The 25,102-nt window shown below is 39.8% G+C and overlaps 1 protein-coding gene across 1 annotated transcript in view; it reads left to right on the top strand.

Moving 5' to 3' along the window:
* itga3a (integrin, alpha 3a) overlaps positions 1-25,102 on the top strand; it is a 45,677-nt gene that overhangs the window by 16,237 nt on the left and 4,338 nt on the right. The window contains exons 3-25 of the mRNA XM_058414398.1: positions 1,266-1,351; positions 2,222-2,468; positions 3,536-3,628; positions 3,825-4,047; positions 4,546-4,739; positions 5,889-5,977; positions 8,495-8,631; positions 9,682-9,759; positions 10,538-10,605; positions 11,219-11,361; positions 11,870-12,022; positions 12,151-12,248; positions 12,390-12,558; positions 13,205-13,285; positions 13,401-13,480; positions 13,595-13,672; positions 15,113-15,215; positions 16,828-17,001; positions 19,144-19,254; positions 19,462-19,575; positions 20,120-20,224; positions 20,343-20,468; positions 21,183-21,325. Coding sequence (XP_058270381.1) covers positions 1,266-1,351; positions 2,222-2,468; positions 3,536-3,628; positions 3,825-4,047; positions 4,546-4,739; positions 5,889-5,977; positions 8,495-8,631; positions 9,682-9,759; positions 10,538-10,605; positions 11,219-11,361; positions 11,870-12,022; positions 12,151-12,248; positions 12,390-12,558; positions 13,205-13,285; positions 13,401-13,480; positions 13,595-13,672; positions 15,113-15,215; positions 16,828-17,001; positions 19,144-19,254; positions 19,462-19,575; positions 20,120-20,224; positions 20,343-20,468; positions 21,183-21,293 — 2,861 coding nt within the window. The 3' untranslated portion in view covers positions 21,294-21,325. The remainder of the gene's footprint in view (positions 1-1,265; positions 1,352-2,221; positions 2,469-3,535; positions 3,629-3,824; positions 4,048-4,545; positions 4,740-5,888; positions 5,978-8,494; positions 8,632-9,681; positions 9,760-10,537; positions 10,606-11,218; positions 11,362-11,869; positions 12,023-12,150; positions 12,249-12,389; positions 12,559-13,204; positions 13,286-13,400; positions 13,481-13,594; positions 13,673-15,112; positions 15,216-16,827; positions 17,002-19,143; positions 19,255-19,461; positions 19,576-20,119; positions 20,225-20,342; positions 20,469-21,182; positions 21,326-25,102) is intronic.

The following is a 25,102-nucleotide window of genomic DNA, read 5'->3' as shown; positions in this document are numbered from 1 at the left end:
GGCCACAGGTGTATAAAATCAAGCACCTAGGCATGCAGACTGTTTTTACAAACATTTGTGAAAGAATGGGTCGCTCTCAGGAGCTCAGTGAATTCCAGCGTGGAACTGTGATAGGATGCCACCTGTGCAACAAATCCAGTCGTGAAATTTCCTCGCTCCTAAATATTCCACAGTCAACTGTCAGCTGAATTATAAGAACGTGGAAGTGTTTGGGAACGACAGCAACTCAGCCACGAAGTGGTAGGCCACGTAAACTGACGGAGTGGGGTCGGCGGATGCTGAGGCGCATAGTGCGAAGAGGTCACCAACTTTCTGCAGAGTCGATCGCTACAGACCTCCAAACTTCATGTGGCCTTCAGATTAGCTCAAGAACAGTGCGCAGAGAGCTTCATGAAATGGGTTTCCATGGCCGAGCAGCTGCATCCAAGCCAAACATCACCAAGTGCAATGCAAAGCATCGGATGCAGTGGTGTAAAGCACGCCGCCACTGGACTCTAGAGCAGTGGAGACGCGTTCTCTGGATCGAATCGTGCTTCTCCATCTGGCAATCTGATGGACGAGTCTGGGTTTGGCGGTTGCCAGGAGAACGGTACTTGTCTGACTGCATTGTGCCAAGTGTAAAGTTTGGTGGAGGGGGGATTATGGTGTGGGGTTGTTTTTCAGGAGCTGGGCTTGGCCCCTTAGTTCCAGTGAAAGGAACTCTGAATGCTTCAGCATACCAAGACATTTTGGACAATTCCATGCTCCCAACTTTGTGGGAACAGTTTGGAGCTGGCCCCTTCCTCTTCCAACATGACTGTGCACCAGTGCACAAATCAAGGTCCATAAAGACATGGATGACAGAGTCTGGTGTGGATGAACTTGACTGGCCTGCACAGAGTCCTGACCTCAACCCGATAGAACACCTTTGGGATGAATTAGAGCGGAGACTGAGAGCCAGGCCTTCTCGTCCAACATCAGTGTATGACCTCACAAATGCGCTTCTGGAAGAATGGTCAAAAATTCCCATAAACACACTCCTAAACCTTGTGGACAGCCTTCCCAGAAGAGTTGAAGCTGTTATAGCTGCAAAGGGTGGACTGACGTCATATTGAACCCTATGGACTAGGAATGGGATGTCACTTAAGTTCATATGCGAGTCAAGGCAGGTGAGCGAATACTTTTGGCAATATAGTGTAGGTAGCATAGCATACACTTTGCTAGTAACACTTAGACGGCTGTAGTATTTTCTGAGAATAAAAGTGTGTGTGTGTGTGTGTGTGTAGACACTGTTGACCCAGAAGACGTCATAGAGGGAATGTGGCTCGGGGTGTCAGTAGTCAGTCAAAGTTCACAAAAAGGCAGAGTGATGGTAAGTTTTCCCAGTATGCTTGTATATGTGTCTGTTTGTCATTAGCCTTTTGGTATATCATAGTAAATATAGTTACTGTCATATAGTATAAATTTACTATGTTTTAATCATTATTCTTTTAGAATAATTGAAGAATAACATATTTCTAAGCATCAATTGCAGCTCAAGTGTGGAAATTAGTGTGCATGCATGTGTGTGTGCATATGTGTGTGTCTGTGGCTTTTGCACCTTTGAAGCGTGTTTTCTGATCTAGCAAACAGAAGTAACATGTTTGGAAACATTGATATGATATCAGATCTTACTTGGCACTAATTTTCACAATTAAGAATTAAGAAACAATTAATAATTGTTACAATATGTGTTACGGTAGCCTATTTGGTTTCAAACATACCAACATAGCATTAAACCCAGCATCAGCAATTTAACTGGAACTTTTAAACATGCTCACAACAGCACTGTATTTGGGTCAGCCTACCAGTGCAAAAACAGCAACTAAGCAGATTTCTTCTAACTTGGTGCACAGTAGAGAGTCAGAGTTGGGTTAAAATAAGGAACTGCTGAAGAAGATCACAGCTTCGTGAGTTATTACTGCAGATAAATGTACAAGGTTGCAGATTGTAAAAGTTGTTGAAGCTGGTGAAGTAGGTATGCTCTGCATGAGTTCTTTGCTAGGAATATGTCTACCTGCCTTGTTAGCTCATGTACAAATTGACTGCTTCATTTTTTTTCAGTGTATTAAGAATGTATTCCATGAGCACTGGAAATAAATCAGAAATACGCCCCAGATGGAACTCATCAATCCATTGCAATGTGCCATGCAGTTGCCATGTAGCTAAAATCCTATGTGGTTGTGATGCAATTTTGTTTTAGGCCTGTGGTCATCGCTACAGCAGAAGCATGGAAAATGGCGTGAACCTGCGCATGATCGGGAAGTGTTATATCCGGGGGAACGACTTGAAGTTCGACGAGGAAAACGATAGCCAGTGGCAGTACCGGCAGGAGGTGTGTAAGCCAAATGGAAACCACCTCATGGAGGGGATGTGTAATATGGGCATCTCTGCTACCATGACAGAAACTGAGGTGGTCGCCGGAGCTCCGGGCTGCTACAACTGGCAAGGTCACACATACACACAGACCAACAGACACCCAAATATTGTTAATGAGCATTCATGAACATGTCATTTTCAAAGTGTGAGATAATTGTTAATCGTTACATATTCTTAAATTTGGATAATGTTTCAGATATAAAACTTCTCTTGTTGAACCAGTAAGACTTACATCTGACGTTTCATGTTCAGATTGTTCGTGAAAGACAAATCCCATTTCGATCATATTGTTCATGAACTAGTTCCTTTAGTTCGTACTGAACAACATGTTCTAATTCATTCAGAATCAGTATCCCTGTAGTTCAGACTCAACACCGAATCTTGCACTTTAAGTGTTCTTATATTTGTTCAATACATACAAACAATGACATTTGCATTGGTCAGCAGTCACATGTTTTACACCAACGAGATTGAGTGAACGATAAATATGAGTCTCTTCATGGAAGTGAACAAAATGATTTATTGTCCTAAGCAATTTGCTCAGAAACACTGATTCGTTCATGATCGATACACCACTGCCAGAAATCGCTCTTAAAATTTGGACACTGATTCCAGCACTCTGCTGTAGTATTTTGAGTTTGAGGCCAAATGCATTGTGTTAAAAGAGGCCGATCTAAAATGTCCAGAATTCCCACCATCGCTGGCACTTAATCCATTTACTATATTTGAATTTCAGTAACTCAAGTGCTCTTCCAGGCATTTAAAGACACTGCCTCTCTGTCTCTATGACTGTCTCTTTAGTTTCTCTCTTATGGCTGACGAGTGTTTAGTCTGATCTGATTGACATTCAGCTCACAGTGTACTTATAAAGACACCCAGGACAAACATGGATGGATGGACAGAGATGAGAAAGGTAGACGGAGAGAAAAGAGAGTCATGGGTAGAAGGAAAGAGCAACAGAGTGAAGGGGAAGTCAAAGTCATCCCTCTCTCTGGATCAGTTAGGGATTTAATTGCTAATAAAATAGATGGAGAGCAGGTAGACTGGGGATGTTAAACTTAGCTGTGTTGCTATAAAATCTAATCTTTCACACTCAAAGAGGCTATGGCTTTTTTTCTTCCTTTTTTGTGTCATGCAGGTAATTCATACGTGGTTTATAGGAACCCAGATGACATATTTGATACAGAGATCATCAAACTTCAAGACCTGGGGAGAGGAAACATCTACATTGGTAGGAATTTTGTATTAGTGTCAATTATAGACTAATGTTCCTGGTACTCTGGTGTCTTAAGTGCACTTCTAAGGGCTGCTTTTATCTTATCACTCTTTACTAATGCAAGCCCAGTATGTTCATCCAGACTCATGCTGGCTGACAGAGCTGCTTCAGTGGTTGTACTAACCTGTTTCCTGTTTGTTTTGATATTCAGGTTACTCAGTAGGGAAAGAGAACGGAATCTTGAGCAAATATGAGGACACTGTTGTGGCTGGGGCACCAAGATATAACAGTAAGGGCTCGGTGGTGCTAATGGAGGTCATAAGGAATAATGACGGCAGTACAGAGTTGAAGGAATTGAATGTAATGCTGCAGGGCGAACAGGTCGGCTCCTACTTTGGAAACAGTATTGCTATCATCGACATTAATAACGATGGGTAAGATCAGACGTGATCACGTGTGTATCCTCATCTGCCTCTTCTCGGTTAAAATCTTTTTGTCATCTTAGGGCAAGTTCACTTATGCAGTAAATATTGATATGAATATATGTTACATGATGTCTTAATATGTCTCAGGACTCGTATACTCTTTTGCTACACACTCTCCAAACTCTTCACGAAAAAATAATTCTTTTAATGTGTAATAATATAAGCATACAGCAAAGTGAGCACTCCTCATGCCTTATAATTATATGGAATTATATGATGTACCATGTTAATCTGAGATTATTTTGCTAGCACACTGCTATAACATTATAGTTAATAGCAGAGCTCAGATTCCCTAAGCAACTGCTGATCCCAAGTGGTGTTATTAAAGTGTTGTACATTCCTTAAAGCGCTTTGTTGTAATGTGATACAATTTGTAATGTAATGCACTTTTATATCAGATGATTCTCCTGAGTGATGATATAACAGCAGGTTCTTTCATGTGTGCAGATGGAAGGAGCTGATTGTTGGAGCGCCGTTTTATTTCGACCGCAGGAGTGAGGAGGGTGGGGCCGTGTACGTGTTTATGAATGAAAACGGCTCATTCAAACCCAAAACAGATCTGAGGTTCACCGGACTGAGCAACTCGGGTTTCGGGATGGCCGTGTCTTCCATCGGAGATGTCAACCAGGACGGGTTCCTAGGTAACATTTTCAGCTTTTAGAAACAGTCACCTTGTCACACCATTCGATAAAACCACAGTCTTTTTCAGGCAACAGTTGTGCTGGTGCTTAGGCCGTGCTAATGTGGTTGAGTTGTTTTTTTTTTTTTTGCGCTGTGTTGTGGTCAGAAAGTAAAAGAGCTAAACTGAAAGGGTTGTAACAGTACTCCCAGGGTTATGACATTTTAAATCTGCTGATGCAAAGATTTCTTTCTGCTCTGGCCCAAAATTTGCACGTCCATTACTGACAATAAAGCAGTTTCTTGTAATCTGGAGTTGTGAGTCAGTCTGCCAAGGTATAATTTTGGCTGCAGAATCATATAAATAATTCATAAAACATCTAACAATACAAATTCAAATTGCTCACAATGCCTGATTCAGAGTGAAACCATATCTGAAGTCTTTTAAAGCTCTATAGCTTCCATTATTACCAACATTTCACCACAACTTAAAACAGTGGTATAATTGTGTGTAAGTGATGTGAAACGCTAGCATGATTTGTAATGATACTTCAGCCTTACTCTCTCTCAAACATCTGTCCTTGATCTTTGGCCTGTTTTCTCATTTATACCTTCGGATTTCTGTATTAGCTTATTCTGTCCCAGTTTTTTCTACCATGACTGTAAAATTATCACTATTGGCTAAAGTAAATATGACCACAAGATAAGATATTTTTTAAGCCATTTCCTGAAAATAAAATATGGGAAATATGTTATCATTTGTCACAAAACAAAATGCCATTGTGCTCAGAACGAGATATGAAAACAGAAGCTGAATTTGATCGATATTTCCAGAACATTTCTTTTCATTATGAATTAACTTTAGCTCCAGTTCAGTCTGTGGTAATGGTCAGGAATATACAGAATAAACATGTAATGGGGGGAAAAGTGGAAATAAAGTGAACATTTCGACATGTTTTAGTAGGAAAGACTAAAAGCTTTCCCCTTTTTTGGATTAAAATGTTTGATCTAAGTGTCAGAAAGGTACTTATTCACAGGGCAGTGCAAACTGCTAATGTAATCTGAGGGCCTTAGTGTGACTGCACTCTTTCCTCAGCCATTGCATCCTGTGTTCTGTTGCCCCCTGGTGGTATTTTGAGATGTATTAATAGTGCCGTGTGTCCCTGGTTTAGATTTTGCCGTCGGAGCGCCGTTTCACGGCTCAGGCAGGGTGTACGTGTGGATGGGGGGAAAAGACAAACTTTCCTCCAGCCCAGATCAGGTAAGAACTGTAAAACTGCTCATTAGTGTACAGTCTAACCTCTACAGGACATACACTTGACTCGTGATGGTTTGAGAATACATATGTGTATATACACCGACTAGGCATAACATTATGACCTCTGACAGGTGAAGTGAAAAACACTGATTATCTCTTCATCATGGCACCTGTTAGTGGGTGGGATATATTAGAGGCAGCAAGTGAACATTTTGTCCTCAAAGTTGATGTGTTAGAAGCAGGAAAAATGGGCAAGCTTAATGATTTGAGGAAGTTTGACAAGTGCCAAATTGTGTTGGCTAGACCACTGGATCAGAGCATCTCCAAAACTGCAGCTCTTGTGGGGTGTTCCCGGTCTGCAGTGGTCAGTATCTATCAGTTAAGGAACAGTGGTTAACCAGCGACAGGTTCATGGGCGGCCAAGGCTCATTGATTCACGTTTTCTGCATGTTTCACGCCAGCTGCGTGTATGTTGCTTACCAGGGGAACACATGGCACCAGGATGCACTATGGGAAGAATACAAGCCAGCGGAGGCAGTGTCATGCTTTGGGCAATGTTCTGCTGGGAAACCTTGGGTCCTGACCTCCATGTGGATGTTACTTTGACATGTACCACCTACCTAAGCATTGTTACAGACCATGTACACCCTTTCATGGAAACGGTATTCCCTGATGGCGGTGGCCTCTTTCAGCAGGATAATGCGCCTCCTAAAATATTTCGGGAGTGGTATGATGAGCACAATAATGAGTTAGAGGTGTTGACTTGACCTCCAAATTCCCCAGATCTCAGTCTAATCAAGCATCAGTGGGATGTACTAGGGAAACAAGTCCGATCAATGGAGGCCCCACCTTGCAACTTACAGGACTTAAAGGTGGCCAGATACCACAGCACACCTTCAGGGATCTATCTATCTATCTATCTATATATATATATATATATATATATATATATATATATATATATATATACAGGGGTTGGACAATGAAACTGAAACGCCTGGTTTTAGACCACAATAATTCATTAGTATGGTATAGGGCCTCCTTTTGCGGCCAATACAGCATCAATTCGTCTTGGGAATGACAGATACAAGTCCTGCACAGTGGCCAGAGGGATTTTGAGCCATTCTTTTTGCAGAATAGTGGCCAGGTCACTACGTGATGCTGGTGGAGGAAAATGTTTCCTGACTCGCTCCTCCAAAACACCCCAAAGTGGCTCAATAATATTTAGATCTGGTGACTGTGCAGGCCATGGGAGATGTTCAACTTCACTTTCATGTTCATCAACCACTCTGTCACCAGTCTTGCTGTGTGTATTGGTGCATTATCATCCTGATACACGGCACTGCCTTTAGGATACAATGTTTGAACCATTGGGTGCACATGGTCCTCCAGAATGGTTCGGTGGTCCTTGGCAGTGATGCACCCATCTAGCACAAGTATTGGGCCTAGGGAATGCCATGATATTGCAGCCCAAACCATCACTGATCCACCCCCATGCTTCACTCTGGGCATGCAACAGTCTGGGTGGTAAGCTTCTTTGGGGCTTCTCCACACCGTAACTCTCCCGGATGTGGGAAAGACAGTGAAGGTGGACTCATCAGAGAACAATACATGTTTCACATTGTCCATAGCCCAAGATTTTCGCTGCTGGCACCATTGAAACCGACATTTGGAATTAGCACGAGTGACCAAAGGTTTGGCTATAGCAGCCCGGCCATGTACATTGACCCTGTGGAGCTCCCGACGGACAGTTTCGGTGGAAACAGGAGAGTTGAGGTGCACATTTAATTCTGCAGTGAGTTGGGCAGCTGTGGTTTTATGTTTTTTGGATACAATCCGGGTTAGCACCCGGACATCCCTTTCAGACAGCTTCCTCTTGCGTCCACAGTTACTCCTGTTGGATGTGGTTCGTCCTTCTTGGTGGTATGCTGACATTACCCTGGATACCGTGGCTCTTGATACATCACAAAGACTTGCTGTCTTAGTCACACATGCGCCAGCGAGACGTGCACCAACAATTTGTCCCCTTTTGAACTCTGATATGTCACCCATAATGTTGTGTGCATTGCAATATTTTAAGAAAAACTGTGCTATTACTCTGCTAATTAAACCTTCACACTCTGCTCTTACTGGTGGAATGTGCAATCAATGAAGATTGGCCACCAGGCTGGTCAAATTTAGCCATGAAACCTCCAACACTAAATTGGCCAGTGTTTCAGTTTCATTGTCCAACCCCTGTATATGTATGTATATATATATATATATATATATATAATTTTTGTTAAGTTTTGTAAGTTTTATAAGTTTTGAAGCACTGTGTATGTTTACTGACTATAGCCACGGGTAGTGTAGTCGTGACCTCTGCTCCATTGATTGAAAAGTAGGATTAAAGGAATATGACATAAGAATGGACTATAGTCAGCAATTGTACACCTGTAAATTGACCTACAATAACTTTACCTGATGAAATAATCACTGCGTGTAGCTAAACATGATGCTTGTGTGCAAATGTGTGTTCAGGTGATTGAGGGGAAGGATGTGAGTAATGGCGGCTTCAAGACATTCGGTTACTCCATCAGCGGTGGACTGGATGTGGACGGCAATAAGTATCCTGATATTGTTGTTGGCTCTCTGGATGACCGAGTGGCTTTATTAAGGTCAGTATGGTCACGGTATATTCACATTTTTGTTCTTCAGTTGTTTGCTAAACTTGTCACACAAAGTTGCTCATAGTCTCGATACAACCCAGAATAAAGAAAGCTATTTTGTTGGATAAATTGTAATGACTAATTTAAGATACTATATCCAATGGGTGTTTCCTACTACTGGTTGCCATAGCAATAACGTTTCAGTGCGTGAACTAGCATTCTACTTTTGACAAGTAATCATGTTCATGTCGATAAAATAAAAACATTCTGGCATTTGTGTATAAAATTGACGGGTGTATTATGCATCATATCATATGAGAGATGAAGGAAAAGTCATGCATGCTCTTTGCTATGGATCATGTGCGCTCTATTGTCTTCACTCCCACTGGTAGTCGTACGGCACCATTTCGCGCCATATTTGCATAATTGACTCTGGCCACACCTACATGTAGTCACAAAAACGATGTCGCTCCAGTCACCGGAAGTTGCCAGCTCTCGTTGAAAATGCATGATCTCTCGCTTTGGTCATGTGAGCCACGTGTGTATGTGAACAGCTAAAAGCTGTTTACATTAGAACAATGTTTACATTGTAAAAATTACAAATTTTACAAAATGGCAAATACATTACCATTGTAATAATAAATCATTTGGTACGCCAAGACATAATTTTAATAGACCTTTTTATTTCTATATTCTAGTAAATTCATATTCTACAGGAAGAACAGGGCTTGTGCAAATTTAATACCTGCCCTTTGGTTAGAGTAATTTGCCAGTTAAGCTTAGTACATCATGTTATGGTGCTCAATCTATTAGCACAGACATCACCATATATTTTGCACCTTTTTTCTTTGTTTGGTTGGGTTTTTTATATCTGTTTTTCTCATTTGTACACATTTGTCATCCACAGCTGTCCTCATGCTGCCTCTATAATGAGAGAGATTGAATATCTGCCAAACATGCCTACTGTTCTCACTCAACCCAAACAATCCGTGTGTTGCTTTATTTAGTGGGTTTGTTTCTATCTGTGTGAATGTATGTGTGTTTTCTGTGTCTCAACAGAGCTCGTCCTGTCATTCACGTGAAAAAGACTTTCACTGTGACGCCCTCAATTATCGACCCAAATAACTGCGAGTCCTGGTATGTGTTCAGAAAATCACTCTCACAACAAATCTGATGCGGTTTTCTGTACAAGCTACTTTGTGAGAAATTCCTGTTCGATATTTGTGACTTCTGACCACAAAGCACTGCAGTGTACAGTGGTCAGAAAGATGGCAAATGAATGGAAATTATTATTAAAATATGTATACCGATCAGGCATAACATTCTGAGCAGTGACACGTGAAGTGAATAACACTGATTATCTCCTCATCATGGTACCTGTTAGTGGGTGGGATATATTAGGCAGCAAGTGAATAAAAATTGCCAAAAATGGACAAGCGTAAGGATTTGAGCGAGTTTGACAAGGGCCAGATTGTGATGGCTAGACGACTGGATCAGAGCATCACCAAAACTGCAGCTCTTGTGGGGTGTTCCCGGTCTACAGTGGTCAGTATCTATCAAAAGTGGTCCAAGGAAGGAACAGTGGTGAACCGGCAACAGGGTCATGGGCGGCCAAGGCTCATTGATGCACGTAGGGAGTGAAGGCTGGCCCGTGTGGTCCAAACCAACAGACGAGCTACTGTTGCTCAAATTGCTGAAGAAGTTAATGCTGGTTCTGATAGAAAGGTGTCCGAATACACAGTGCATGTGCATCTCAGAAAACCATCATTTTAAATTCAAATTTCATTTTGAATCTGAATCCAGATCAGAAGCTTAGAATCTGAGCTGAAATTGTATCATGAATCTGAAACCTAATACATATATCAGTGCATTTTAATGTTCTACTATGTAATGTGTGTGTGTGTGTGTGTTGCAGCATTAAGGTGGAGGTGTGCTTCTCTTACACACTCAGTACAGGAGAGTCAAATTTTAAAGAAGACATTGGTGCGTAAACCTGTTCTATACACCTGTTCATTAAAAGTCATTGAATATAACAACGGATGTACAATTTCATATCACAAATTATAGAAAGGTTTAAATAGATTAACAGGAAGAGTGAAAAGTATCAGATTAAGATAATCAACAGTGTGTAACTTTTTGTATCAGAATACGAATCATTTGAATCCGAAACTGATTCAGAATCTAAATCAGGAGTTAAAAGAATTTTATTTAGTGCAATATTTATGTACAATTCAGAGATTTTTTTGTCCTTGAATAGACAAGATATAATAGATATAATGAAATATTATGCTCCTTTATAACCTGACCAATCAGGATAACCTGACCAATCAGGTTGTTTACAGTTTACTCATATTCAAAATATATGCATTCATCTTGGAACTAAAATTCATTAACTGTATGCCAGTATACATCATATGAGACATAAATAAATAAATAAATAAATAAATAAATAAATAAATAAATAAATAAATAAATAAAATGTATTAATGTTTGGTTTGTATATTTCAGTTACATGGATGAGCAAAACATGTTCAGTTACATGGCAGACTCATGGACTGTATGTATTATGTTACAGTTTGTGTACTGTGTGTTACAGTTATGAATTACACGGTGGAGGCTGATGTGCTGCCCCACTCGTCCCAAACCCGTGTCCGCTTTGATGCCAACGACAAAAACATGTACACTGGGTTATTATCAATGACGAAACAGCATTGCGAAACACAGACACTTAAAGTGATAGTAAGAGCAATGCACACAACATGACACAACTACATATATGTATATTTATTGTGCCTGACAAAGTGTGGCTTATGTTTATCTCAGAAAGCTCACACAAGCATGAGAAGGAATGTGTGTATACATGGCATGACTAGGATTGAGAACCCTTCACAGGACAAATCTTTCCCACAATATTTATTATAACAATAAATTAAGTTTAAGTCCTAAAAACAGCTATTAGACTTAAGTGAATTATTTATGATACACACACCTCCCTCATTGCTTGTTAGAGCCTCTCTCAGGCTGAAGAAGCAGAAGAAGCGCATGCTTCATTGTTTTATTTATTCCCTGACTAACATTAATGATGAAATAATGAAAAGACTATATGAAAAATCATAAGAGGAAAGGGCTTTTCTGTACTAAGCTGATTGTATTTAAATCTCTAGCTTTGTATTTATTTATTATCAATATAATTCTCAGTGATGACAGAAGCCTGTAAGTAATAAAGTCGTTTGCATCTGATTGGTAGAAGCTCTTGCGTAACAAGGTGACCCCAGTAGTGTTCTCCCTGAAAGCATCGATCCTGGAGCCTCAGACTGACAATGTTCATCAGCAGAAGCTTCAGAACCTAAACAAGTTTCCTGTTCTCAGTCAAGGACGAACGCTCACCGACAAAGCCGAGGTGACCCAGCCGCTACGCAGTACTACACATCTTTCGTACACATCCTTTACTGGCCATTATGTCTGACTTCCTGTGTTTCCTCCTTATCCTGTCTATCTGTCTACCTGTCTCATTGATCTCCAATGCAGGTTCACTTTCAGAAAGCATGTGGAGCTGATAATAAGTGTGAGAGTAACCTGCAGATCAGCGCCACATTTGCCAAATTGCTACAAGACATCCTCCCTGTGTAACAGCTCCATCAACACGCCAACACTTCATTAACAATAACAACCACAAATAACTTCATCAATAACAAGATTATTAGTAGATCAGAAATGAGACGCATTTATTTTACAAATATTGTTTATGTGTGTGTGTGTGTGTACAGTCAGGATGGTCACCAGGTCCTGCGATATGACTCCAGCATTAAGAAACTGCTACTGCTTGTTAACGTGACGAATTTTCCATCTCTGGGGCGATTAGCTGAAGATGCCCATAACACTGAGTTGAATGTCTCCTTTTCCTCATCACTCATATACTCTGCCGTCAGAACTGAGGTGAAGATCTAATGTCCTAGGGGTTAAGACGTAGGGCCTCTGGTGTTGGCACATTTTTTAAACTTGTATGCAAATTTATTATTAGTATTACGCTTAGTTTTTGGCAAGCTAATTGGCAAAAAATTAGCTAGCTACTTAAACCTTTCAGCTACTCTCTTCAGTCTGAAATGATTCAAAAGTTGAACTTACACTTGTTGTTTCCTGCATGTGATCTTTATAATTTTGAGTTATTGGGGTATGCCTAGCTAGACTAAATCCCTTTCTTGCAAGATTAAGAAAAAAATAAAAATTGAATACAATGACCATGAACATGTGGAAAAATGTGTTAGGATCTGATGAGACCTAAGTAGAAATTTTTGAGCATAATTCTAAGAAACATTTTGGCAAAATATTGATGGTCAAGCATGGTGGTGGGATGCTATGCTGCTTCTCTTCAGCTGTGACTGGGGTTTCTAGCCAAGAATTTATTTTACTAAATCCTAGTGATTTATTTACACATTTACATTTCAAAGAAAAAACAGAGGCTCATACTGTATACATGTGCATATATATATATATATATATATATATATATATATATATATATATAAAACTGTGTAACCATCTCTGTATCTGACTCACTCTCTCCATTCTTTCTTCTCCACAGACGTCTTCAGTAGTAAACTGTGCTCCTGCAGGCGATTTCATCCTGTGTGATTTGGGAAACCCGTTAGCCACTAATCAGATGGTATATCCTTAACGCAATAGTAGACTGTGTAATTAAGTTCAATTCTCTCAATAACTCCGCCCTTGTCCGGGTGCTTAACGATGGCGCGTAATGGTCAGTCGTGTCTCTGTGACAGGTCGCCTTTGTGATCATCTTCGAGACGTCTTTCATCTCGATCGACGATCAAGAGATCACTTCAACACTGCAGCTCTCCACGTGAGTGTGTGTGTGTGAGAGAGAGAGATAGCTAATTACACTTTAAGAGATTAACAAAAAATTGTCTTGTTTTAGTGTCGCCATTTGTTTACTGTGTTATTGTCATGTGTCTAGACTGAGCATACAAGACGACTTAATGCCACTGACCAAAGTGCTGCTAGTGGACTATACGCTACAGACCTCATTTCAAGTGTAAGTCACGAAACACTTAACATTATCAGACAGCACTTCCCACTAATGTAATGAACACTCAGCAAAAAAATGTAAAGTTCACACTGTTCCTCTTACCCTAAATGTAATCGACCAGCTAAGGCTGTGCAAAATGATGAGCCTGCATAATATTGATATTGTGATGTATTATTTAGTGTCCTGGTATACTTGATATCATAAAGTGCTTTTGTAACATGTTTATTTTTAGAAGATTTTGCAGCATTAAAGTTTCCTTTCACTGGAACTAAGGCACCTAAAATTAGCCTTGGGATCAATCACATTTTCACATATCAATAATCAGGATGATTAATTTGGCCGCATGCTTAAATCTATAGTGTGGGTTTATACAGCAATCAGGCATAACATTATGACCACCTGCCTAGTATTGTGTTGGTCCCCCTTTTGCTGCCAAAACAGCCCTGACTCGTCGAGGCATGGACTCCGTTAGATCCCTGAAGGTGTGCTGTGGTATCTGGCACCAAGATGTTAACATCAAAATACTTACAAGACTTAAGGGAAATTTTTTCATAGATACTGACCACTGCAGACCAGGAACACCCAACAAGAGCTGCAGTTTTGGAGATGCTCTGATCCAGTCGTCTACCCATCACAATTTGGCCCTTCGTCAAAATCAGTCAAATCCTTACGCTTGCCCATTTTTCCTGCTTCTAACACATCAACTTTGAGTACAAAATGTTCACTTGCTGCCTCTAATATATCCCACACACTAACAGGTGCCATGATGAGGAGATAATCAGTGTTATTCACTTCACCTGTCAGTGGTCAGAATGTGAGTTGTGTATGTATACCAGGGGTGTCCAATTTTGTCAAGAAAGTGCCAGCAGAAGCCATAGTAATTTGAAGGCCAAGATTAACTGATTTAACATGTGGAATCTGAGTGAATGGAACGAAAACCTGCACCCAGCTCTTTGCAGATACATTTGGACACTGCTGACATATGCTATTAATACCATGCAGTCAGAGTCAGATCAGGAAGCCCCTTTAGATGTCTCATGGAGGTGTTATGTGTAAGAGGGGCGATGGAGATCAATTATATTTACAGGATCTGTGATATCTCACCCACTCGTTGTCTCTCAGAGCTGTTAGGCTAGGCAATATCAAACTGTAGTTTTATTTGTGTAGCGCTTTTAACAAAATAAAAAATATATATAGTCACCAAGTATAAAAATATGATATGAAAATTCAGAAAGTTTACATTTTAAGTTTATCCACAATGAGGTGACAGGGGTGATGATATGAGGAAGAAACCTTGAGAGGAACCAGACTCCATCAGAATTTCCATTCTGTAACTGTACACTATATGGTCAAGTGCAATTGTGTGCCTATTATTAGTATAATGATGGAATTTGAAACCAATGCCTGTATAGTGAAAGCTTTGTGTGTGTGTGTGTGTGTGTACAGTGTTCCTTCCCGAGTGCAGACAGAGTTCAGTGGCCATGTTATTGGTGAATCAGCTATTAAGACCACCAGTCAAATCGGGAGTCCTGTGGAGTTCAAATTTTTGGTGAGATACAAACATCCTTAATCCATAATCCCTGTGATTCAGTTTATTAGTTACAGCTGATATGAAATTATTTATTTATTTATTTATTTATTTATTTAAGTGACGGTATTAAATGAGAGAGCTAAAATGAAATATTCCAGCACTAGATCTAAAATCTAATCTGTCAATAGCTTGACAGTGAAACTGCATTATATCATGATGTCGAATCAATGTCTAGGTTAAAGATAGAAAAACAGCTGCCTTTGTGATTTAATTTTTTTTTATTGTTTCAAGTGCGTAATGCAATAATGGGTCCGTGCTTCGTTTCCTTTAATCACCCAACATGGCAACCTGAAAAGCTTCATTCAGCTGAGAACTTTCATTTCTGCCTACAGTCCTTTTGTATAATTTGCCGTTCAAACAATGTGTTCGTAATTTTTGTTACTTTAGTTTCTAATCTATAATTTGTATAAATAATCCACCTTGTTTGCTTAAATAATAATTAAAACTAGGTGGCTATATTTTTTAAATATTAGACTATAGATGGTAAAGCCAGGGGGACCTGGCACTCTCCTTTAAGCTTATACACCTTAATTCACCGTATTATCTTTGTCTTATACATGAACTTTTTGGGGGGAAGGAAATACCAATGCTTTCAATTCTAGTTGGCTTTGCCCCTGGAAGTAGACTTTATTTTAGTCTCTAATATATAAGTAATTAGGATTTTGTAGACTGTGACCATATAAAAACAATCAAATCTTCTAGGGAGGATGAATAAATCAAAATGTTATGCATATAAACAATGGCCGATGGTTGAGTACATCTCTAAGGACCTCATTTGTGAACAGTTGGTAGAGAGCGGGGGCGTTGAACAGACCATAGGGCATCACCTGCTATTCGTAGTAGCCTTGGGTAGCTATGAAAGCTGCCTTCATTTATTCTTGTCTTTAGTTATTTAGTTAAGTCTTACTGCTTATGTGCTGTAAAGATTCAGGTATTAGTGGTATATAACTGTTACTGAATTTAAAACTCTAGTTATTTAAGTAAGGATGGATGTAAACTCTTCTGTTTTTTCCCTGATCTTAGAAAGAAAGAAAATCGTTCTTTAATCTTGTGTGTTCAAGAAGTTTAACTTTACATAAATGCTCTTCCATGGGAACACGATATAGATCAATGGCCCAATCCTCAAAATCCCATTATATATGGATTTATGTTTATAGGAGGTACATGAAATTGATTTTACTTTTAAAGGGATCTCTGAATGCAGAATGATGAGAACATTGTAGACCACATTTCTTCTGAACACCAGGACAGACAGACAGAGACAAAGGATTTCAGATTCTCTACCTGTTGATTAAGGACAGGACACGTAGTTGACGCAATAATCAATAGATCATACGTATTATGCGTCCAATCAATTAAAAGACTAGCTGTTAAAGAGAGGAACATGATTTTTGAAGTGGGACATCAGGTTTTTAAGAAGTTACCAAAAGGGACTCTAAATTGGCGCTTATCGTGACTGATAGTATCCTTAGTCTGTGATCTAGTGAACCAGTGGTGATGTATTCATTGATAGAGACTTCAAAGCACTTTTGTATGTCGCTCTGACTTTTGTCTTTTGCTTTATGTGTAGGTGAATATAGATACGCCACTCAAGGGTAAAAATGTATTCTACATTGATTTTAATTGGCCCATGGAGGTGGCAAATGGAAAGTGGCTCCTGTACCTGGAGGAAATTACAATGTCAGGAACTTCAGAGCCACGGTGTATCCCGCCGGGAAATATCGTCAACCCAGTAAAATTTGAGGTGAGACATGGATTATAAAATACGACTGATAAGCTGCCTTTTCTGTAATGTACACAGATTGTTTAAGCTGTGCTGTGGGTCAGTTCCACCTGCCGGCTTATAATGTCATATTGGGATTTACATCCTCCCTTTTTTCTTTCTTTATCTTTCTTTAGATCTAATTCACGCCAATTATTGTTCCTTTCTTGGCACGACAATTTCACTTGTTTACTTAAATGTCAGGCCAGATTTGGTAGGACATTCCTATGCCATATACTGCCTCAGATATAATTAAACATCAGCAAAGCTCCAACATTAGGCATTTAAGAAGTCTGACTCTGCAGTGAGAGGCAAGAAGCAGCAGTTAAGCAGGAATCAGTTCACAAATTTGATTGGGAAGCTAGTTTGTGGAATTTGTATCACTACCAAGTTGAGAAAAAAAATACTGGACAACTCTTTGTGTTTAGCATGTTTGGGTATTTTGTATTTTCTCACCATTATGCTTATTTCATTGCCTGCCTCCTGCTGGTCCAGTGGCAGGATCCCATGCTCTCATTGCCGCGGCCTGGATTCGATTCCTGGCCAGGGAGCTAACCCAGCCACTGGAGAGTTAACTCTCAGTGCTGGTCCCAAGCACGGATTAAATAGGAGGGTTGCATCAGGAAGGGCATCTGGAGTAAAAACCTGTGCCAAATCAAAACATGCGGACCAAATGATCCGCTGTGGCAACCCCGAACAAGGAGCAGCCGAAGGAACAACAACAACATGTGTATTTCATTGACTGACCTGTCTGAATGTCTTTTAGCAGTCAGTTGTGGTCATTTTGTTTAGCTAGGTAGAGTTAGCAGGCTAACTTTGCTGGCATTAGGTGATGATTCGTTTTTCACATCAAGTCACATAAAGTAAAATTCAGCCTTTGTTTAAAGTAAGCCATTTTTTCTTTCACACTCTGATTCACAAGGATCACTAGGATTTTTCCTTGTTTTCCAGTTCCACACCTTTTCTTTTCTGGTTAGACCCAGTTTATGCTGTTCTCTGAAGTACTTTCCATGAAAAGTTATTCCTTTCAGGCCATTCTGAGCCTGTAAACAAGCCCACAACTCTTGATGCTCCAGATACTAAACTAACCTAAAGAAGGCCACTTTTATTGCTCCAGTAACTGGTACAGCAGTTTCCAGCTGTGCTAGCATGACTGTAAAAGGCTTTTCTAATAATTTAATCAAGTTTAGTAATGATTAGCTTGGATTAGCAAATATAACATGAGATGAAACAGAGGACTGATGGTTGCTTATAATGGGCCTTTGTGTAGGCAGGATTTTAATTTTAATTAAAATTTAGATTTAATTTTATGTTTTTGAAATGCATGAAATTGTTTTTCTTTGGAAAACAAGGAAACTTCCAAGCGGTCCCAAATTTTTTGAACACTAGTGTATACTAAACAGTAATACAATATCCTGAGAGTACTGTCAGTCTGGTGTTTTTTTTTTTTTGTTTTTGTTTTTTTTTTTGGTGGAATTTTTCTTTCTCACAACCTTGAATTTTGTTTGTATTCCTGTAACTTGGCATCTACTACTGTGAAATTAGTCCATGCTGTGAAGAAGGACACAACACAAACCCACGTTACTAACAACAGACAGATCGTTTGGATTCTTTGAGCGTTTGTAATTTTCTGTAGATGCTTCTTGACTCTTGATTGCCTGTTGTACAGTGTATGATTAATGAGGATCGGTCAAATTCTGTCCTGCCTGTATTGTCCTTTGGATTATTATCCATTGGTTGTTGTTTTTTTTCCGGGATACAGACCTTTGTGTGGAGAAACTTTATTACATTTTTGTCGCATTCCTGATTGCTCCACATACCTCAGATCTCAGGGCCAGAATGACTTATCACCACAACATAATGTTAGGAATTTAATCTCTGCCCCATGCGCATGGAGAACAGGAAATGTAGACTTTTCCAATATCTGTGTCAGTTCATATGGATGAACATGTTTATTGTTGCATACGCAGATTTAGCCTTTTAAACCTAAACTACTTTTTAACTAACTTTTTATTTTGCACAACATACTTTACTTTTTTTTTTTACCTTTAACTTTTTTACCTCTTGCTTACTTTCATATAACTGACCACAACCCTCATGTCCTTTGTTGTGATTGTGTGTTAGGTGTCGGAGCGAAAGAGCAGTCGGAGGAAGAGAGATGAACAATCTGTGGCTCACTTAGAAGCTTTGTCCTCTCTGAACCTGAAGAGCGCACGCAGGAAAACTGACCATCTGGTTAGAACACACACACACACACACACACATGGAGAGCTAACACCTGTATTGGACAGTTACTAGGCAACATTATGAGGCCTTACGTCATTTTTTGGATTAGCATAACAGCAGCCATGACAAATACAGAAAGAGAGAATAATGGTGTGAGAGAGGCTGTGTAACAGAGAGACAGATGTTGATGTGAGTTTTTCTTTCCCCTGCCTGCAGAATTGTACATCAGGCACAGCAAAATGTACAACCTTCAGATGCTTCTTACACAACATGACGACCACAGCGACGGTGACGGTGCGGTCACGGCTGTGGAACAGCACCATGTTGGAGGTCTTACAAACACACATACACACACACATACACTTGCTTGCACTGTACAATACTGTATTTAACACACACTACTTATATTATGCTATACTGTGCTCTATTATGCAACGAAAGACTGGATATTGTGACTTATAATCTACTTGTACTTTCTATATTACTCTCGGCTGTGTTCAAATACACTGCAATACACTCTATAATACTTTTTGTGCTATAATATTCTACTATACTGTATATTATGGTTCTTCACTCTATAATACAATAGAATTCTAATCATGCACTATTTTAATATACTACATTATATTATAGGGGGCTTGGAGACTAGAACCTGTAAGTTTGGGGGTTTGATTTCCACCTCTATCCTTTGTGCACATAGTTTATGTTCTCCCTGTGCTTTGGTTTTTTTTTCAGGTACTCTTCCAATCCAAATACATGCATTTTAGGGCATTGTAGTGTATGAGTCTGTATATAAATATTGACATTCTACATTGCTAAGAATCATCGACTGATGATTAATTAAACTGTGTTTTGTGTGTGTGTTTGTGTGCAGGATTACAACGAAGCCTCACTGATTCTCATTAATGGAGAGGCAACACTTAAACTGAAGACCGACAGCACAATGATCCACCTGGACAATAAAACAAACAGTGTCACAGTGCGTCCTTTTAAATCTCTGCATTTACAATTGCATGTAAATAACTAACACGTGTAACACCGTAACGCAGATAACGAGCAGTTGCGTAACTGAAACCCTCCCCACTTTACATGTCCAGTTCTCTGTGGAGGTGACGCCTGCCATACAGGATGAGGTCGAGTCCAATGTTCCCCTGTGGATCATTATCATCTCTGCGCTAGCCGGAGTACTTCTGCTGGCCCTCATCATCGTGCTCCTGTGGAAGGTATGTGCATTAATCAGAAAAATATTCCTCATCCTGACACTTGATTACTGGTTGCTGTTTACTAAAGAGATGTTGAATATTTACTAGAATGAAATCTGCTTTATTAGGAGGTAATGAACAGCAACTGCAGCACCATATTGTTGTTTGTATTTCTATCACAGGAGATTTTTAGCAATTCAAAAGGCAGAGCAGTCAGGGCTGATTTGAATTACTGATCCAGAGTGGAAATAGTACTTTTCTGGGAACGAGTGCTTATATTGGTTTAGCTATCTGGAAAAGGTGACCTGGCATAACTTACAACAGGAAACATTTCCTGTCTCGACATACACAGAGAGAATGTACACATTACAGCATACACAGTGACACTGTGTCTGCATATTGTGTCTAAATATCCATTTCTGTACACGTATTTGGATATAAGTTGAGAATTAAAGAGTTCCCAGAAGAGGTGGGTCTTTAGCTGTTTTTATGAAGATGGTGACAGCTTCTAGGAAAGACGAATGCAGTGTCACTGTTTGCCTCCGTACTCTTTGCTGTGTCACTCCGCCTGAAGGTGATGTCACTTTTACCCAGGAACCTTTGCAGAATGTGACGGATGACGGATAAAAGCTGAACGATCTTCTATAATACTGTCTCGTTTCTGATCATGCTTGAGTTTACGGAGCTGTGTTTGATCATTTGTTGACATTTATTTAACCCCATTTCTTTCCTCAGTGCGGGTTTTTCCGGAGAGCGAACACTAGAGAGATTTATGAGGCCAAGTCACAGAAGGCTGAGATGAGGACACAGCCGTCTGAGAAAGACAGACTAACAGAGGAGGAATGATGATCATGCAGACTAGATTACTGTATTACTGGGTAAAAAAAAACAACAAAACAAAATCTCCTCCTGCAGAATAAATCACACTTCTCTAACCTGCTGCTTTCTTTTCCCGTTCTTACACTTCCTTTCTTATTCTGGATGCAGCAGCATACTACTATACTAACTAGTATGCTATTTTTAAAAGAATAGTGCAAAAATAATTTGTTACCATAACAACCAGCCACTGCTTGTTGCTGAAAATCAAACAACCATATTATCGGACTATCGAGCGTAATAGTTACTAGCCTTTGGGCACGGCCACAGTTATGGACAGATTGAATCAGTGTCATCATTTATTCCACACATGCTGTTTCCCTCCTCCTTTATGCTCAGCATGGCTGTTATGCCTCAGTCCAAATGTTACATAGGACAAGTTACCTGTATTCAATGTCAGGGTGCGCAGCTGCTCTGGACAATCCATTCAGTGTCTAGTTCAGTCCTCTGTGGTTGCCAGACTTTTCTTTAGACTCAGTGTAGTTTTTCAGTAGGGTCCAATTGTTAATCAATCAGGAATAGCAAACACAAGGTGTGTCCCAAATCCCATACTTATGCACTATTCTGTTGTCACACCATTTTGTGGTATACACCGATCAGGCATAACATTATGACCATCTGCCTAATATTGTGTTGGTTCCCCTTTTACTACCAAAACAGTCCACTAGACCCCTTAAAGTGTTCTGTGATATCTGGCACCAAGATGTTAGCAGCAGATCCATTATGGCCTGTAAGTTTTGATGTGGGGCCTCTGAAGGCCATATCTCACAACTTACAGGGCTTAAAGGATACTTACAGGACTTAAAGGATACTTTTGATAGATACTGACCACTGCAGACTGGGAACACCCCACAAGAGCTGGAGAAATGCTCTGAGCCAGGCTTGTAGCCATCACAATTTGGCCCTTGTCAAACTCACCCAAATCCTTACGCTTGCCTCATTTTTCCTGCTTCTAAAACATCAACTTTGAGGACAAAATGTTTACTTGCTGCCTGATATATCCCACCCACTAACAGGTGCCATGATGAGGAGATCATCAGTGCTATTCACTTCACCTGTCAGAGGTCATAATGTTATGCCTGATCAGTGTAAATAGTGGTAGTGTGTTTTCACTGAAGAAGAAGAAATACTTTTGTTCATCTGAAAACAAAAAGAAGTGTGGCATGTTGGACACTTCATGTACTCAACACTTGCAGCTTTGCTAATACAGTGGAAGAAGCTGGGCTACCAGCTGCTGATGCTGGATGAGAAAAAAAATGATTTATTTTATATTAAGAAATCCACTGTATTTTTGCTAAAGCTAGCGGTGTTGCATCACATGCGTTTGACATTGCTTGGAAAAATGGAAAACGGCTTATACACTAGTGCATAGTGTAAGTGCTTACTCATTTGGGACGCAGCACAGGGACTAAATCAAGAAATCTTTTTTTTTTTTTCCCCACCATGTCAAATACAATACAACCTACCAAAAAAGCAAGAAATAGTTTAGAAATAATTAAGATAGCTTCATTCATTGTCTGTTCACTGTAGTTTTCTCTCTGCCTTTGTGTCACTTTTCAAGCTGCTTCTAAATCACTCACTGCTTCTGTTTGCTGCCTAAACAGTGGATCTCTTTTCCTTATCAGCGAATCATGTTACTTCTTTGTGCATGTTTAGCATAACCACTAACCAGCCCATGTTTTTCACTGCAATCAATCAATGATGTAATCAATGTGGAAATTAATACACAACAAAGCAAATGATTTTCATCCTTAGAACGTGTTGTGGAGTTGAACACTGACTGCCACTTATACTGTATTTCCAGCTTGGCCTTAATCCTGGAAGTTTCTCTTCCCCTTTTTAACTCCGTAGATGTTGATACAGTAAATCCTCCGCAAACCAAATCAAACAGCTGATGATAAATCATAATATAGCCATTATACGAATTTTAAAATAGATCCTGCAAACAAGAATATGCGCTTCATATCTTTAATGAGCCATGAATAATGTGAGGAGAGAGCTTTTCATTCAGTCTTCAGTCTGTTTGCACAGATACCACACTGAAAAATAATCTCAAAAATGAATTCTTTGGAGGAAAAAAAAACTTTTCACAAGGAGTTGAAAATAAATCAGAGTGTTTAGACATAGCTTCGGAATAAAAAAAAAAAAGTTGTCGAAAAGTATTTTCAGATGTGTAAATGTGCGAGTAGACTCGACTTGTCAAACTGTAAATGACATACCTGTGAGTAAACATCATTTCTGTGAAATAGTTATATTGTATTACAAGTTTGGTCACGTCAGATGTTTTTTTTCTTTCTCTACTTTATCACTGTGACCTTATCAGAAAAAAGCCTTCAGCATTAAAGTATATGAAGAAGCATGAATTTATGAGACTGCCGAAGGAAAGTATGCACGTAGGACATCTCTAGAGGCAGGACAATTTGTCAGAGCAGGGGCAGTACGCAGCCAACGAATTACAAACTTGCAAGCGCATTCGCGATTAACATCTTCGATAACCAAGACGCGTTCCTTTTGAGAAACCTGAGCTGTGTAAATAAATAGATGGTGCAAGAAAAGCTGATGAATATGATGCTGGATCCAGTCAGAAAATACATCAATCAGCCATAACATTATGAGCAGTGACTGGTGAAGTGAATAACACTGATGATCTCCTCATCATGGCACCTGTTAGTGGGTGAGATGTATTAGAGGTGAACATTTTGTCCTCAAAGTTGATGTGTTAGAAGCAGGAAAAATTCGATTTGAGCAAGTTTTAACAAGGGCCAAATTGTGAGCTGGACCACTGGATCCCCAAAAGTGCAGCTCTTGTGGGGTGTTCCCAGTCTGCAGTGGTCAGTATCTATCAAAAGTGGTCCAAGGAAGGAACAGTGGTGAACCGGTGACAGGGTCATGGGAGGCCAAGGCTCAATTAATGCACGTGGGGAGTGAAGGCTGTCTCTTGCCTGTGGAACACGTCATCAGGATGCACTGTGGGAAGAAGGCAAGCCGGCAGAGGCAGGGTCATGCTTTGGGAAATGTTCTGCTGGGAAACCTTGGGTCCTGCCATCCATATAGATGTTACTTTGACACTTACCACCTACCTATGAATTGTTGCAGACCCTGAACACCCCTTAATGGAAACGGTATTCCCTGATGGCTGTGGCCTCTTACAGCAGGGTAATGTGTCGTGCCACAAAACGAAAATGGTTCAGGAATGATTTGACGACCACAACAATGAGTTTGAGGTGTTGACTTGGCCTCCAAATTCCCCAGATCTCAATCTAATTGAGCATCAGTAGGATGTGCTAAACAAACAAGTCCGATCCATGGAGACCCCACCTCGCAACTTAAAGGATCTCCTGCTAACATCTTGGTGCCAGATACCACAGCACACCTTCAGGGATCTAGTAGAGTCTATGCTCAACGGGTCAGGGCTTTTTTGGCACCAAAAGAGGGACCAACACAATATTAGGCATAATATTATGTCTGATCTTCTTACACTTGCTCATTTTTCCTGCTTCCAACACATCCTGCTTCCAACACATTAAATTGCTCCCTAATATACCCCACCCTTTGATTCACTGACAGGTGCCACTGTATCGAGATATTCGGTGTTGGTCCCTTCACAGGTTTTTTTGTGGTTTTAATGTTATGGCTGCTGAGTTTATATAACTGCCAAAATAATGATTATTCAAAACATAGGCAGTATATTTATGTTCAAAGTCATGTTATCACGTTATCAGTCAGTCCGTAAATAAAGTTTAAGTTCTAATCAAATATCAAATATAAACATAAAATAG

This window comes from Hemibagrus wyckioides, linkage group LG02 (assembly GCF_019097595.1).
Source record: "Hemibagrus wyckioides isolate EC202008001 linkage group LG02, SWU_Hwy_1.0, whole genome shotgun sequence".
Classification (NCBI taxonomy): domain Eukaryota; kingdom Metazoa; phylum Chordata; class Actinopteri; order Siluriformes; family Bagridae; genus Hemibagrus; species Hemibagrus wyckioides.
Note: the sequence above shows the minus strand (reverse complement) of the source record. Positions and strands in the feature narration are given on the sequence as shown.